At 47.0% G+C, this 16,267-nt stretch overlaps 1 protein-coding gene across 1 annotated transcript; it reads left to right on the top strand.

Annotated features, from left to right (window-relative positions):
* Window positions 1-505: 505 nt before the first annotated feature.
* Window positions 506-15,999, top strand: MAP3K14 (mitogen-activated protein kinase kinase kinase 14). Its single transcript, XM_010083149.1, has 15 exons — window positions 506-758; window positions 1,301-1,370; window positions 3,206-3,416; window positions 3,545-4,153; window positions 5,342-5,479; window positions 7,565-7,694; window positions 8,426-8,557; window positions 8,992-9,096; window positions 9,777-9,940; window positions 10,271-10,421; window positions 11,019-11,369; window positions 12,520-12,626; window positions 14,114-14,258; window positions 14,821-14,921; window positions 15,835-15,999. The coding sequence occupies exons 1-15, from the start codon at window positions 506-508 to the stop codon at window positions 15,997-15,999; spliced, it is 2,832 nt and encodes a 943-aa protein (XP_010081451.1).
* The last annotated feature ends 268 nt before the right edge of the window (window positions 16,000-16,267 follow it).

Genomic DNA, 16,267 nt, shown 5'->3' with positions numbered 1-16,267 from the left:
AGGGAAAATGAGAAATGGATTTGAGGGTGGCTGTGTAGAAGGAAGAAAGCAGTTAGCAGGATTTTATGGCCGTTTCATGTAGTGTTTTATAGATGGACTGTAGGAGAAAAATTCTTTGCATCTTTTTTTCTTTTTTTGGGGGTGAATATTCTTCCTGTTTAGTGATACAAGAGTTCCCCTTTCTATATTTTGTATTGAAGCTGATGGGATATACCGGGAAATAAATTTCCCTCTGAAACCTATGTGGTCTCATATTTTTAGTACTGAGAATAATGTTGATTATTCAGATCTTCGGTGGTACAAGTCAGCGACGGAGAGCTGGCAGTCTTGGGTCCTTTTTCAGAGGTTGGGTAGGACCTTGATTTGGTTTAAATTAATGAGTAATCTGATTCCTTCAGCAGCCTCCCATTTCTCATTAACTTGGAGCTGGTTTTGCCTGGGAAGTATTCTGACAAGTGTTTTACTTTGGTTTTTTTTCTTCTTAGTGACTCTCTGAACCTGGGAAATGGCAGTGATGGGAATTACGTGCCAAGGAGCTCCTGATCCAGCTGTCAAGCAGAAGAAGGAGCTCACAGCTACCAAGGGGCTGAACGAGACAGTGAGTGAAAAGCAGAGCAGTGTTTGTAAAGTAGAAGATTCAAAGAAGGTCATCTTTCAGAGTCAGTGGAAAATCCTGAATGATGTAATCACCAAAGGAACAGCAAAAGAAGAAACAGAAGGAGGCTGTGCATCAATTTCTATTATTGCCCAAGCAGAATGTAAGTAGCGGCGCGGTCTGCTCTTCATTGAGAACAAGGAATGTGGAACGCAGGATGAGATTTCACTCGCTTTGCACTCCTGGAGAGCTGAGACGAAATCTATTTGTAATCCCAAGTGGGGTGGAGTTGATGACACGTCTCAGGCTCTATTTAGGAAGCTCATGAAATCTCCTAATAATGTGGCAACATCCACGGAATAAAGCCTAACTAACAGAACGGCGCATGGCCGTGGCACCGAGCTGCATTGGCTGTGAATCTGTGTCCTGCTGGGTCATCTGTTCTGAGCTGACTTCTGAAAGGTGTTTTAAAAGAGGGGAGAAAAAGAGAAGACGAGCAAAATAAAGCAGTCAGATGGGAAAGAACTGGGGCATCAGGAGATGGCAGTGCTGGGGAGGGAGAAGGTAGTGCGTGTGATGTGGCACGGCTGGGTGGGGATTTGTCGGGATTTAGCGAGTTGGTAGAGTTGTTTCTTAGTCCAGTTGTTAGTAGGATAGACTGTGCCTGATATTGAAGACGTGATGATCCTGTTTTCTTCCCCACAGGTGAAAACAGCCAGGAGTTCAGCCCCACTTTATCGGAGAGATCCTTTATTGCTCACAGTAAGCGTTACAGGTGAGAGACCTCTTCACACGCATCCCCACCTTCGCTGTTGTGTGTGCTGACTGTTTCCAAATCACCCTGGCTCTGTGTGCTTACAGTATTTTTTCCAGAAGCACTCCTGTTTGAATTGGCTTTTCTGCCTGAGGCTCAGGAAGAGTGTGGCTTTCCCCAGACATCTTCCTCAAAGCCTTTTTTTTTGGTAGGAGAAAACAGAAGTTTTAGCATAAACCACTCGAAACACCTTGCGTTGTCTTGCTGTCAATGCCTGTTGATTTACTGGCCCCTGTTGTCTTCTGCCTCTGTATCTGGGTGGTCACATTCGTTTTGAAATCATTGAATGGTCTTTTCGAGGTTCAGGGGCTTGAAGTAGAAGGATCCAAGGGAAAATTTTCAATCTTTTTTAACTGAACTGGCCTGATGCTTTTGAAACCACGTTACATCATCCTCCTTGAAAGTTGTAGGAAACTTGGGCTGCTTCTAGAAGTAGTCCTGCGAAAAAGGAACCACTTTGTTTCTGGGGAGGATAAAGAAAAGGGGATGAGAGATGAACCTTTGCTTAATGACAGCATCAGCAACAGAAACAGAGGTGTGAAGAGAAGCTGAAAGTAGTAAAGGGGGAGTAACAGTTGCAATGGAGAAATGGTGGCCTGGGACTTGCTTTTCTGGAGTCATCTGGGATTGAGCCACTCCTTCTTCGTGAAGAGTATCTGCCCTATTGGGGCACTCGCTGGAGCTTTATCAAGCAGCTCCAGAGCTCTCTGAAGTGGATGACTGGGGTGCTGCCTCTTTTCTGGCAGCTTTCAGATGCTGGATCTGGCCTTGTGAGGTCAATGGTTTGACATTGGCCACTGACTTTATGTTGTTGTCCCAAAAAATATAGAGAGTGAACCATTTCTCAGGGGGTTTATGTGGAATGCACACCAGCTGTATGTTCAGGTTCAGGGCAATGTGGGAATGCCATCACCCAGAACTCTACCTATCGGGTCTTTTAGCGCTCAGCGGGGCACTGAAACAGCAGGAAAAGATGGAGAGAGCAACGCTGGCTGGGAACTGCCTCCCTGTTGAGTAAAGGCAGATGGTTATATATTGATTCAGAACAATTATTTCTTCATTTGAAGATCAAATATTCTGTTTTCTCTTACAACTTGATTTAAAAAAAAAATCTAACTACTGTGCTTGGTGTTGAATAACTGCAGGGAAATGTTCCTCTGGAGAGCTGCAGACCCCCAGCTGGTGTGCTGGCCAGCACTGGTTTGTGTATGGGTGCGTTCCTAGAAATCATACTGTCGTGTTGTGAGCTTCACATGCCATGACATTTTGGCTTTCTGAAGCTATTTTATTTAAGCGCACTCATCATCCCTTTTCTATGGTGCAAAGCCCATTTTTCTTTCAAATAGAGCAGATGTTTATCTTATGAGCACTTTTATTAATTTTAACAACTTTTAAAATAGGTTGCAGTTACAGGTAATCTCTGTGTTCACTGTTAATCACAGACACAAACTGTCTCAAAGCAACCTGGAGGCATTCAGTGCTCTTCCCTCTAGTTTGCCACCTAGTCTTGCTGTTCCTTGCAGAATTTGCAAACACTGGGGGACTGAATGCTTTGCTTCCCCCACTCCCCTCAATATTTCTTCCTTACGATGCCAGATGTACTTCTGTGACTTCATATCGACATTACAAGTGCTGCATATTAGAAGGCAAGAAGGGATGTTATCATTCTCTAGTCTTGAAATCTCAGAAGGCAGAATTGTTAATTCTCGTTTGTGTTGCGTTGGTCGTAATTGTTAACTGGAGGTGTGCTTTCACCATCAGATCTAAGAGGCTTCATACATTTTGGTTTCCAATAGCCGGTCAGACAGTCTCGATCAGATCCCCAACAATGTGGCGCATGCAACGGAGGGGAAGATGGCACCTACCCATTGGAGAGGGAGGCACCGTGGTAAGACGAAAAAGAAACGTCACAAGAAGAGATCCAAGCTGAAAGTACAACCAGTGGCTGCTGGCAGGCGAGGTCCCAGAACTCCAGAACAAGAGAGCTGCACCCCAATTCCCGTCCAGGTGAGAATCCTTAAACCTTCTTTTTTGTGCGGTTGAGACCCCTGCAAGCTCCTAACGGTTCCTGGTTGAATTTTGGGTGGCTGTACTGAGGTTCCTGCTCAGCTGTTTTGTTTTATTTTATTTTTTAGGAGGATGAATCACACCAAAACACTCTTTACAGAAACAATTTTTGGGTTTCAGAACTTAACAAGGACTCGGTCTATGATCCACTGCCCTTTGAGAAACCCGAGAAAGTTCTGTCCACGGGCAAACTCCATTCACCGAGGAGCCAATGCAAAACAGAACTGCACAAGTTGATAAGCCCTATTCAGTGCCTTAATCATGTTTGGAAACAGCAATATCAAAGGGACAGTGTTCCACAGCCTGAAACTCTCCATCCTGTTCCCTACAACATCATACCCCCTCATTTCCCACACCTGGGCAGCCCTCTCCATGCCATGAAACGTAACGCTCTGGAGACGTACTTCCATGGTGATCTCCACTATCAGGACAGTGACCACCGCTTATCTGGCCTAAACTTAGAATATAGTTTCCCCAAATGTGTCAACCAGTCCATGAAAACCAGTTCGGACAAGATTTCTGTGGAAGAATACTTGGTAGATGCCTTGAAGGGGAGCGTGAGTCTCGGTGAACCACAAAATTTAGCTAGCCTAGCCAAGACGTGGAGAGGAGGTGGTCTGGACCCGAAGGAACAATTTCATGAAGCGGATGAAAATGAAGGTGTGCTACTTAACGAGGTAATCTTCTGACCCTGCACACTGCTGTTGTGGGAGGCAGAGTTTCTCCTGGGCTTCAGAAGAGAGATAATCTGCATCCCTGTGCTAGCTTCTGTAACAAGACTGTTTTCTGAAAGGTTCTTGATCTGGTTGAAGGCTGACAGTTAAAGATGTGGGTTTGCTTTTTGAAGGGTCATAGAATCATAGGATGGTTTGGGTTGGAAGGGACCTTAAAGATCATCGAGTTCCACCCCCTGCCATGGGCAGGGACACCTCCCACTAGCCCAGGTTGCCCAAAGCCTCATCCAGCCTGGCCTTGAACCCCTCCAGGGGTGGGCTGTAAAGCCCTGTCTTAGATCAGTGGCTCTGGGTTGTTCACTCATGGACAAAACACGCACGCTTGTCCGTGAGAAGTGTTTCTGTGCTTAGTCAGCCTTCAAACATGTCTCCTCTGTCTGTCTGTGACGGATCCCAGTCCATTCAGGTGAACAGACTGCGGTATTTTATTGGCTGTAGATGACCTGGGCTATGACACAGACAGAAACCAGGGACGTGGAAATTGGGAAGGTGCAAAAAGCCTGTCTGCCGTGTCTGGTAGGATGCCAGCAACTCGCCCGTTGTCCCTTGCCAAACGCAGGGCTTGGGCACAGCAAATGCATGGAAATCGTAGAGGATTACTCATTTCTTCTGAATTCCATTCTCTCTTGCCACCTGAAACTCCTCTTAGAGGACTCTTCGCTGGAATTGGTGTGACCTGTCGGTGTTGTTGGTGGAGTTCATTTACCAGCACGAGTATATCTACACTGAGACCCAAGGCACAGTCTCAGTCTACTGACTATAAAAAAGGCTTAACTCAAACATCGATGTCTGCGTTTAGTCCTGTGAATCTTGATTTATTGGTAGGATTTAGCTTCATGGTTGTGTCCTGCATGTGAAGGGAAAAGTTTGGAGCTCCAAAGTTATCCAAATACAGGTGGTGTCTCTTTACGACAGTGGGGTGCACTCATTGAGATCGAACAGGAGGTCCTTCTGTGTTGTTTCATCTCAAGCCCGTGACAGAAGTAATTTTGTACAGGGAATTTTAGAGAGGTGTGGCAGTATCTATCTCATGCTTTTTTTTTTTTTTTCCTGAAAATGTTGGTCTCTGCCTGTGGAGTTGAACAGTGTTTCTTTCCATGCTTCATCTTGTTTTCTGATTTTCACTTCCAGAAATTGAAGCCGGTGGATTATGAGTACCGAGAAGAGGTTCACTGGACCAAGTGTCACGGTTCTTTGGGCATTGGCTCTTTTGGAGAAGTCTACAAAATCAAGGACAAACAGACGGGATTTCAGTGTGCTGCCAAGAAGGTAACTATGGGTGAGAAAGGGAGCTCCTGACACAGACAAAGTCTTCTCCTTCCAGCTGCCACGGGCTGTGGGAACCGTACTGTACAGTCCGATGGAATGCTGCTTATGTCCAAGGAAAAACTTCAGGGTGATGGCACGGAGAGAAGAAGCAGATGGAGAAGCGTGTGCTCCGGGGCTCAAGCTTAGCAGCCAGAAATAGGTTCATTTGGCTTTCAAGGTGTGCGAGAAGGGATCTTGGGTTTGTGCTGAGACAGGCCAGGAGAGGAGAGGTTTCAGGCTGTTCCTGGGAACTGCGGGGGAGAAACGGCTGCGTGAGTTGTCTGCTTGTCTTAAAACACATGCATGGTGACATGGCAGGTGTTTCTCTGTCGAAAAAGGAATAAAGTAGGAAAACCATCAGGCGGTTGGTAGGCACTGAAAGCAGGGAGCTCTCGTCTGGTCAGTGGGTGTCATGTGCAGGGCTGGGACGTCATGGTGAGGTGCTGTTGGAGATGCCGCAAAGGATGGGCGTTTTAACAGAAGCTGGCACAATAATCTGTGCTACACCAAGAGATGCCGTTGTCACACGATGTGTAAAGCATGGGGAACATAACGGGAATCAGGGTGTTGATTTGTGGGGGGCCTCGGAGGTGAGGGCAGAGTGATTCGATGATGAGAATGTGAACGATTTTGTTTGAACTTAGCACGTGAATAGTTTCATCACCTCCGTGGAGTTACTCCAATAGAAAACTTGAACAAGTGTGTGGGAAGTGTTTGTCTTGAGTACAAAAATATTACATGCGAAAAGAATTGGGACTTGCATTTTTCAGTTTAAAATGTTTGCTTTTTCTTGTTGACATTGGTCTCAACTTGACCTATTGCCTGTGGAAAGATGTAAGTGGCGAGGCTATGCCAGCTTGTCCAGTTTTTAACCGTTTCATTTGTCAGCTGTATAGAAGCAAACATATTTTAAGCATGTAGAAAATTGTTCCCTATTCTGCAACCTCACATTTTAGATGTGGAATTTTGTGGCAACATGACCAGCTTGTTTTCTGACAGTATGTAACTACTTAAATTTATTATCCATTTGGTAAATACACAGTCTTAGGAGAAATAACTGTTACTCCTGGGGTATATTTTCAGGAAGGAGGAGTGGTAGTGCTGAAAGGAAAGGCATGAGAGTAGAAGCTGAAGTCTTCCAAAATGTCAAATTTTTTTTTTCCTAATTACTGGAGGATTTCAATGGATCGTTCTGTAGATCAGAAATACATCTTCTCAGACCACACTCTTCAAGCAGTGAGTGCTGACATGCAGGTTGAACACTGAACTGCGATGTAACTCCCTGGAATTGCTGCTGTCTGCCAGTCTCAGGAGGGGACTACCTGACCTCCTCTCACATACTGGGCGTTGTAAGCACCTGCTCTCCAAATTCTTGAGATTAAACAAAACTAGCTATATCTGGATTGCTGACCAGGAAGAAACGTGATACATCCTTTTCCCACCAGAATCTTAATGACTCATGTTTTCCTTCTGGTCTTTAGCAAATTCTTGTTTTATTTTCTTTGGCCAAACTCAGTGAAGGGAGTTTTTCTTTAACCATTTTTCTGTGCAGGCCACGTACCACCTAAAAAGGTGACAGTGTCGATCACTGCTTGTGGCCATATTTCATATTCCCCGTTTCAAACACAATATGGTCAAACCATGACACCTCCTGGTTTGGGGGAGTTTTATTTTTGCCAGGTACTGCGCCATCCTTAATTATTTTTTTTTTCCTCTTCCATGACAGCAGAATGCTTAAGTTGTCAGTATTATCTTCCTCCTGATGGTTTCCAGTCCTCAGCCATAAGCTGGAGGTTTTGCAGCCTGGCATCTTTTTTGGCAAATCTTCCCCTTACTCAAACACTGAGGATTTAGGGATTCTCATTGTTCAGAACCGTTCTGAGCGTTCCCACGTATCGCTGCACCCGCTGGTTTCTGTTAGTGAAGGTTGTCCGTGTGCCTCTGCTGTCAAACGGAGCAGGACGCTCTGACCCAAGCATCAGGGAGCGACAGTTCTGTCGGGATTCGTCACAAAATTTGCTCAGTGCTGCTTCTTTGTTTCTCCAGGTACAAGTTGAACACTTCCGCGCAGAGGAGTTAACGACGTGTGCTGCCATAACGAGTCCTCAGGTTGTCCCCTTGTACGGAGCTGTGAAGGAAGGACCTTGGGTGACCATCTTCATGAAGCTGATGGAGGGTGAGCACGGAACAACCGCAATGGCAGCACTACTGCCGCTGCTGACTGCAGGAGACATTGATCTCCTCTTCCTCCTGCCCCCAGTTTAAACCTGTTAATTCTTTGGTGCATCCAGAGCGTTCCTAGCGTTAATTCCTGGGTGGGTTGGGGTAGGTACGCGTGACCCCTGCGGATGCGCAGCAATGGTCCCGTTTCTTGGGGGGAATCGTTTCCAGTCCTGCCTCACTCCAGTTCCAGATGTGTATCTGTGGGACACCAGCTGCAAATCCTCACTAAAACACACAGCTGCTGCTGGTTTTTGCTGTCGTGTTTACTGGCGTGGCAGCACGTAAAGCACGTTGTGCTGGAGCAGGGGATGCTGAGTCAGCAATCCTAGATGCTTCCATTGCCTGATGCTCCTTTTTCCAGGCAGGACCATGGAAAACAGCCTGGGAAGAATCGAGCTGGCGGTCAGTAGCACCTAGAAGTGTCTGATACGATCACAGGTAGTTGCTTTTGATACAAAGCAACACTGTTAAACTGACACAAAGCAAAAGGCTTCGTGAAAGAGGCTAGTTTGTGTGGGCAGCAAGAACTCTGGGAATCAACAAAAGGAGCAGACCCATGTGTGGAAGATAAGGGCTGTCAGACCTGGCAGGTCGCATTTTTTCATCAGAAACGAGGAGGAACGCTGATGATGCTGGGAAGAACGTAAAGATAAGCTAACATGGACTCTCTGGATTCCTTTCTAGGTGGCTCACTAGGGCAGCTCATCAAACAGAGTGGCTGCCTGCCAGAGGACAGAGCTCTCAGTTATTTAGGCCAAGCATTAGAGGGCTTGGAGTATCTTCACGCTCAAAACATTCTCCATGGAGATGTCAAAGGTAGGCTGGTACTTGAGATACCTTCTTCTTCCCTGTTTCTTACAAAAGGCAAACTTCTTGGAGATGAAGTTACTGGGTGGCAAAAGGTTATTTACTAGATTTTCAGTTCTACGTTTGAGATTGGAGCTTAACTTGGTTCAAACAGCTGGGCATGTCATATTTGTCACCTCTTTTCTTCTGTCGTCCAATGGGTTGGACAGGCTGTTTGCCCAGGCTGCCCCACCACTGGGGGAGAGGAATCTCCAGGTGGGATAATTGGTAGCTTATAAATAGAAATAATTATAGTTGTGTACCTGCTTAAGCCAGTGGCACTGCAGAGGAGTCGTAGATCTTGGTTTGGGCTCAGAAAACTGCAGTGCTGTGGGCTTTTGCCTTTTTTTCCATCTCAGTGACTGTAATACAAGGGAGACTAATTGAAAACTTCTTGTTGCCAGCGGAAAACGTGCTCTTGTCCGATGATGGGAGCAGGGCTCTTCTGTGTGACTTTGGTCACTCTGCTCACCTTCATCCAGACAGCCTGGGAAAGTGCTTGGTCACAGGTAAGGATTCTCTGCTGCGATTCTAAAGAATTGCCCTACTGACTCATTCTTTCTTTTTAAACATTTACATACGCCTAATTTGCAAGCAACTGTATTTTCCGGACTTGACATTGCTCACAGTGTCGCATCGATTGGTATTACTGCGATCTATCCATCTGACAGAATGAATGTGAGGTTGGCAGGTGGTCCTTATCTCCCTGTCTAGAAGGCTGTTGTATTCTTTGTAAGATTATGTCAGTGTACTGCATTCAGTGTTTTATCCCTGCAAGAAACCTCATCGGAACTTTAAAATCTGACTTGTCGTGTAACCTCACTCAGCAGCTGGGGAAGAATCCTGACCTCCACCAAAGCAAAATTCCTCACTGGCTTTTGGGCAGTTAAACTTTACAGTGCTTATTAATGCAGCTCTTGAAAGAGAAGGGTATGTTTTATACTGCTGAGCAGTGGAGGGTCATGTTTTGCTTCTCACATTTGCTGGGGAGGGGAGTTTAATACCTACTCTGTGTATAAAGGATGAGACTGATCAAGCTGTCCCAAGGCTATAAGAGCGCAGAATGCTGCTTTTGGGTTAAAATGACTTGTTTCTTGCTTTAACTGAAAAGACAAGGAGGCTTCCCAGCAGTTGCACTGGAACAATCCTTCAGTTTGCATGCAGTGAGGTTTTATTTGGATGGTTTTAGGGAACTACGTGCCTGGCACGGAGACTCATATGGCTCCGGAGGTGGTTATGGGCAAGCGCTGTGACTCCAAAGTGGATGTCTGGAGCAGCTGCTGTATGATGCTGCACATGCTTAACGGCTGCCACCCTTGGACCCAGTACTACAATCACCCGCTCTGTCTAAAGGTAAGTGAACCCACATATCTCTGGTAAAACCTCTGTGAGCCTGCAAAATCTCCCTACACCCAGCTAGAGAGCAGTGGCTTCAGCAGGGCTGGGCAGTTACGGTGATGCCAGCCTTGCTCTGGAATCATTCCTTACGCTGCTTCTTTCAGATCCTGCTTGTGACTTCTGGGTGTGACATTTTAGCCATTCAGCTGTAATAAAATTACCGCTCGGGTCTCTCATTTCACACTGTAATTTTGGTTGGAAACGCTCTTAGGGTGGGAAGAACCTTTCTGAAATCAAACGAAGCCTCTCTGGTCTAACCCCTTTCGCTTCCTGTTTGTTACACAGATAGCTAAAGAGCCACCTCCTCTGCGGGAAATTCCACCTTCCTGCAGCCCTCTCACTGCTGAGATTATTAAAATGGGGCTGGAGAAGGAGCCTGTTCAGAGAGCATCTGCGTCTGAGCTGAAAACCAAGACCAGCGTCGCGCTTGAAGAAGGTAGAAATGTCCTGTACCTAGAGCTTCTTAACCACGCCGGTAAAGCGGGCAGTGGCTAGTTACATCAGAGCGGTCCTACAGCAATATCAATGGGTTTTGCTCTTCAGTGTATTGTTTGCGCAGGCTTCAGCGTTGGTGTACATTCTGGGGTTGATAGCTTTTGCCTGCAGCAGGGTGTTTCTCACCCAAATAAAGTAAAAATTCCCTGTGTGCTGTCACATGCTTTTTCTTCCTTCTCTGCTTGAAGCAGGTGATATTGTGCTTTATGGGGGTTTTATTAAGGTTTGTCCTGTGGCTGGGCTCGTATTCAGCTGAAGTATCAACCTCATGGAGTGATCCAGAGCTGTACAGCAAAGCTGAGAGCAGAGGTTTATTGTGTCCTGACCTGTAACTCATACTTGAGGTCCAGCCTGGCCTCTGAGGCTGTCCATCATTTATTTATTCAGCCAGAGTTTGTAGAGGTGGTCTGGTTTTGTCTTTTGAAGAAGCTGGGTGTTTTACAACAAGATACAGTTCAGAAACTCTTCTTGTGAAGGAAAACTTTTGCCTCCTTTTTTTCTTTATCTGATAATGTTTGTATGCTTTTTGTTTTCCTAGTGGGAGGTGTGACAAGCCCCTGGAAAGGCGAATACAGAGAGCCTAGACGTTTATCTTTGAACAAAGAAAACAATCCACAGACCTCCCTGTCCCCTACAGTGAGCCCAGTTTCTGAGACTGGTTCTGACCCAAAACTGCCGCTCAAAGTTTCCTGTGCGAGCCCAGTCCTACCACCACCATCCCTGGAGCAAACCGAGGAGGTGGAGGGAACCCCTTGGAAGGAGTGCAAGGAGTTATCCGAGACCTGGGATCCTCCGCCTCTCTCCTCGACTCCTCTCCCCCTGAAGAGCTGCAGTCACGTGGAGAGAGCAACAACCATTTCGGAACAAGAGCTTCAGCAGCTGGAAATAGGTAAGGGATGTGCTATGGAGGGAATTCCGCTTTTTTGGCTTGAGAGCACGATAAAAATACAGCTGCTTTCTTTTGGCCTCTTGACAGTTATTGCTGGTTTTTGAGCTTGGATGTCATTTTGTTCATAGTTCCTCTCTCGTTACACAAATTGCTCAGCCTTCATTCAACTTACCAAAACTAGTAGTTCTTAACCAGTTCAATCTGCCACAAAGGTAGTGGTCGGGATTTCCTTCCACTCTCTGAACGGTAGAGTCAACTTCTGTGAGAGGTGCAGGAAACTCTCAAAAACCAGCCGGTTTCACACTGTGCTAATGTGCACCGTATAAACAGTGTCCACAATTCCATCTTCATCTGAAATTTTAAGTTTTCAAACATAATTACTTTAATAAAGTGATAACATTATTAAATGGAAGACATCAAATGAAGCAGGATAGTTACAATCAGTCTGCACCTGGTTTGTTCTGGGCACTGGAAAACCTGCAGCCAAGGAGTTTGGTTACCAGCAGCAATCCAGAATTGGAAAACCAGCAGGAAGTTCAGGGTGAAATCACTGGAGTAATTGTCCAGTTCCATTGCCCTGGTATAACTCAACCTTTCACTTTTTTTTATCCTGTATTTTCTAGTCTTTGTAAATGAATTGAAGACTTCAAGCTAGGCAAAAAGTGTCTTGAAACGTAGCTGTTGGCACGGAGCTGAGCAGTGGTGTTTTAGGGGCTGCTGAGGGTCAGCCTTCTGCTCAGAAATGGCTTTGGATCTTCAACAGCCTCGTAAGGTCTGGATGGTATCAGTGCAAGAGTTGGGTACATCAGTCTGACCTTTCCCTGGTGTAAGGTGGATGAGTCGAGAGGGAAGACAGAGGTGACATAGGCAGGAACTGGGAAATTCTGGGTGCTGAGCCTGTCTCTGGCATTTTGCGTGTTGTTGCACAATTCATCTGTCCTTTCTGGCTGGGTTCCCTTGTTTGCACAGTGGTGGCCATAGCCGCCTCGTAGCAGAGGAACTGTGTGCTGTGTTTTGCAGAGACTAATGTTGATGTTCATTAGATATTGCCGAAGAAGTTTGGGTATTAATTGCAGTAGCTGTGATTAGAGCAGGGAGGCATGAACGGAAACACTGGAAAAGCCTTCCTTCTCTTCCTTTTTCCTTGCAGAGCTGTTTTTGAACAGCCTTTCGCAGCCTTACTCGCTGGAAGAGCAAGAACAAATGCTTTCGTGTCTCAGCATCGACAGCCCCTTTGTGTCGGACGCCAGCGAGAAGGTGAGTGGAAATGGGGTTATTGTGGGTGGGGGGGTGGCAGGGCCACCAACTCTGGGAGAGTGGAAATGGGGTTATTGTGGGTGGGGGCGTGGCAGGGCCACCACCTCTGGGGCCAGGGGACATCTGGAGTTTCTCAGGTTTGCTGCTGCTTTTTGACACCCAGTTTGCTGGAGGGTACCTTGGGAAGAAATCGTTCTCGCACAGTGGTGGGTTAGGGATTGCCGTTGTTCGTTAGTTCACGGTCCAGTGTGGATCTCTGTCCCGTGCTGTGAGCATCCAGTGTGTGGCTCTGGAAAAACCTCCGTGGCCGTGACCCTCTCTGTGCAGAAGGAAGGACCTGCAGACGCCGCGGCAAGTGTGGGAGCTGGACCGAGCTGGAGCACACAGCTCTGCAGCCCAGGATCTCCCTCCTGGCAGCGGCCACCGACGGGAGGTTTAGGGCGAGACCAAAGAGTAAGGCAGAAGAACAGAGACCGCCTGCAGACGCCGCAGTGAGCGTGGGAGCTGGACCGAGCTGGAGCACACAGCTCTGCAGCCCAGGATCTCCCTCCTGGCAGCGGCCACCCGATGGGAGGTTTAGGGCGAGACCAAAGAGTAGGGCAGAAGAACAGAGACCGTAATCTTGGGTGCTCGTTCCCAGCCCGTGGATCTATTCTTTTAACCCATTCATACCAATGACTTACACACTCTAAGTTAGTTAAATACTAAGTTTAATTCATTTTGCTTGCTCTGTCTCTGGTGTTCGTAAGGAATGCCAGGGAGCAGCACTAAGCCCTGTTGAAGCGGGGCAGGACCGGAGCCCTCCAGTCATTGTTTGCAGAGACACAGTCCAAACTGGTGTGGCCTGCCATCTGCAGGAGTCACTTCTGACTGTGATCGTCTCTGTTTCCTGTTTCTGTTCCCCGTGTGATGCTTTTTGAGGCGGATTGAGCAGAGTTCTGAACAGCAGTTCAGCTGCTGATGTAGCACGGTGTGGGATGTCACTGCTTTTTTTTTTTTTCTTTTTCCCCCTAATATCTAACCCTAACATTTAATTTGACTTTTGCCTGGTACTTACCACGATGCTGATGTTGTCAGATTGACCTTCAATGACTCAAAGATAGCACAGAGTTTTCCAGGCAGTGCAGCAGTGTCAGGTCCCTGGGTGTTTATGTTCAGTGAACTGTTTTTCCTGGGTGTTACTTATTAACATTAGAATTTTATCTGATGCTTTTTTCTCATGTCACTCAGTATGATAAAACCCTTTTTTTCCCCCTCATTCAGCTCTTCAGCTGTTTATTGATTTGACTACTGAGAGTAACTTATGATGTCTGCAAACTGTTGCACTGCTCTTCATCCCCTTTTCTAGCTGTATGCCGAGTCACTCCAGGCTCAGCCTCCATCCCTCTGGATTTCTGCTTTTTTGTTCCTGAGGTTATTTTAATGTTTATTTTAAGCAAGCTCATTTTCTTCGGGAGTCTTTAACAAACTTGTGCTTATTTCTGCAGAACTCCATGAAGGCTTCTCATAGCTTGAGGGACACTATGAGCTCTGGGATTCATTCCTGGAACAGCCAGACAGACGGACAGAGCTTCAGTTGGAACAACCTGCTGACCCGCAGTCGGCACACGGACACTCCCAGCTACTTCAACGGTGGGTCTGAATTTCTGAAATCTGGATAAGTGGTCAAGTATAATTTTCTCAGTATGTAGAGGGTCTGGGATATGGAGTCTTTGGGCTCTTCTTCCATCCTCCAGTTGCTGTGTCAGCACAGACCCTCCTAAAAGCGCAGGGGTTGTTGAGAGGCCAGGTCATAGCCAGGTGGAAGGCACTCAAGGCTGGATAATCTCGCAAAAGCCAGAAAAGTTCCTGAAAACACAGAGTCTAGTCTGGCTTTCTGTGCCTTACCTCGTGCAACGGCCATGGGCGAGAATATGTCCTTTATAACCACAAATGTCTACAAAGTGATTCTGAGGGCATGCCGTGCAAATCAATACCTCGCTTCAGCTGCTTTCTTGCTAAATCCAGCTCTGCTCTGAGTCATTGTTGTGCCCGGCAAGCCTCCGTACTCAGCGAAAGACCCACATCAATTAAACGCTTCATGACAAAAAAGACTTATTCTGACGTCCATGCCTTGCTGGTCAATTTTTCTGAGTTGGACTGTGAAGTCGTGATGCCTCCAGCAAAAGCTCATGACTTCTCTTGCCCATTTCAGGAGTGAAAATCCAGATCCAGTTGCTAAGTGGAGAAAATTTACACATCAGGGATTTCCACAGGACAAAGGTGGGAGACATTGCCACTGGGATCAGCAGCCAGGTGAGACACAGCTGGGAGTGGGGTGCAGTGTTTTGCCTGGGAAGCAATTTCTTCCATGATGCAGCCTCATAATACTTTAAAAGCAGTGGCCCAGGAGTCCATTCAAGGGTCCTAATTTAGTGACATAACTTCAGCGCTGCTGCTACGAGTGTGATACCCGATGGTTTCTGACGAGCCGTTGCTAATTGCCATGGGGACCGCAGGGATCTCCAGCTGAGAAAGTACCTGTGCTGCAGCTTAAAATGCCTTCTCCTCCACTGCAAAGATAGATTCTTTCCCTTTTTTTTCCCTAAGGAAGAATCGCTACATGATTTTTTCATCAAGAGCAGCTTAGGGAAACGGGCTGTGTTTGTCTGCGATGCTTCTGACCCGTTAGGTTGGAGATGTTGGCAGACTCCCTTGAACCTCTTTGGCAGTCCCTGGAAGAAACTCCTGAGTGTTTGTGGGACTGTGACTCATCTGAGGGTAAAATGTGGTGAGCATCTCTAAACAAAGAGGTCGCAGAAATACTGTAGCCGTGTTGCTCTCTTTGGTGTCCTTCGTTCTCTTGGACACCACAAAGCAAAATATCCCTAGAGATATCCTGCAGAGGAATTCGCGGTGCCCAACACAGGCAGCTCAGGAACCACCAGCGACGGTCAAACCCTTGGGTGAGGCAACTCAGCAGCACGGTGAATGCCACCTAGTCCAGTTTCTGGGATATTTTCTTATAGGAGGGAAGGTTGGGAGTTTCCTGCTAGGCAAAAGCCTCTCTCCAGGAGCTTTTCTTGGGCTGGGAAGCTGCTTGCTGGGTTTGACAGAAGGATGTTATGTTCTGAAAGAGACTTGCCGTGCCGCTCAGATCTGTTTCTTCTGCTCCACAGATACCGAGAGACTTGCCGTGCCGCTCAGATCTGTTTGTTCTGCTCCACAGATACCAGTCCCTGCTTTCAGCCTGGTCACTAAAGAAGGCCAGCCGGTTCACTACGACATGGAGGTCCCCGACTCCGGTATCGAGCTGCAGTGCACCCTTGCCCCCGACTGCAGCGTCAGCTGGACGTGGCGAGTCAAACACGGTCAGCTGGAGAACAGGCCGTGAAGCCCTTCCTGTTCTGGAGGTTTTTTTACCTTGGTGAAAGAAGGAATTGCAAAAGCTTCCGACCACCCCTGCCGTGGAGCACCAAGTGTGGTTGCTGGTGTTTTGTGCTGAAGTATTTCAGCAGCTCGCTGCTCTCGGGCATCACTTCTCCTGTCTGTTCCGATCCAGTTCCAAGACGTGTCCTGAGCTTAGATGTTCCCCAGAACAGTGGGAATTCCTTGGTTTGGGTGTGTTAGGTTGAGCTTGAGAACGGTGGGTGGAAATTCCT

This window comes from Pterocles gutturalis, unplaced genomic scaffold, assembly GCF_000699245.1.
Source record: "Pterocles gutturalis isolate BGI_N339 unplaced genomic scaffold, ASM69924v1 scaffold20880, whole genome shotgun sequence".
Taxonomy (NCBI): Eukaryota; Metazoa; Chordata; class Aves; order Pterocliformes; family Pteroclidae; genus Pterocles; species Pterocles gutturalis.
This window is presented reverse-complemented; position numbering and strand designations above follow the sequence as displayed.

Bases quoted from the DNA above. Each gene is read 5' to 3' on its own strand.
- MAP3K14 (XM_010083149.1), top strand. From the start codon at position 506: ATGGCAGTGATGGGAATTACGTGCCAAGGAGCTCCTGATCCAGCTGTC. The intron at 3,417-3,544 runs GTGAGAATCCTT...TTTATTTTTTAG, and splicing joins GCACCCCAATTCCCGTCCAG to GAGGATGAATCACACCAAAA. The intron at 14,922-15,834 runs GTGAGACACAGC...TCTGCTCCACAG, and splicing joins CCACTGGGATCAGCAGCCAG to ATACCAGTCCCTGCTTTCAG.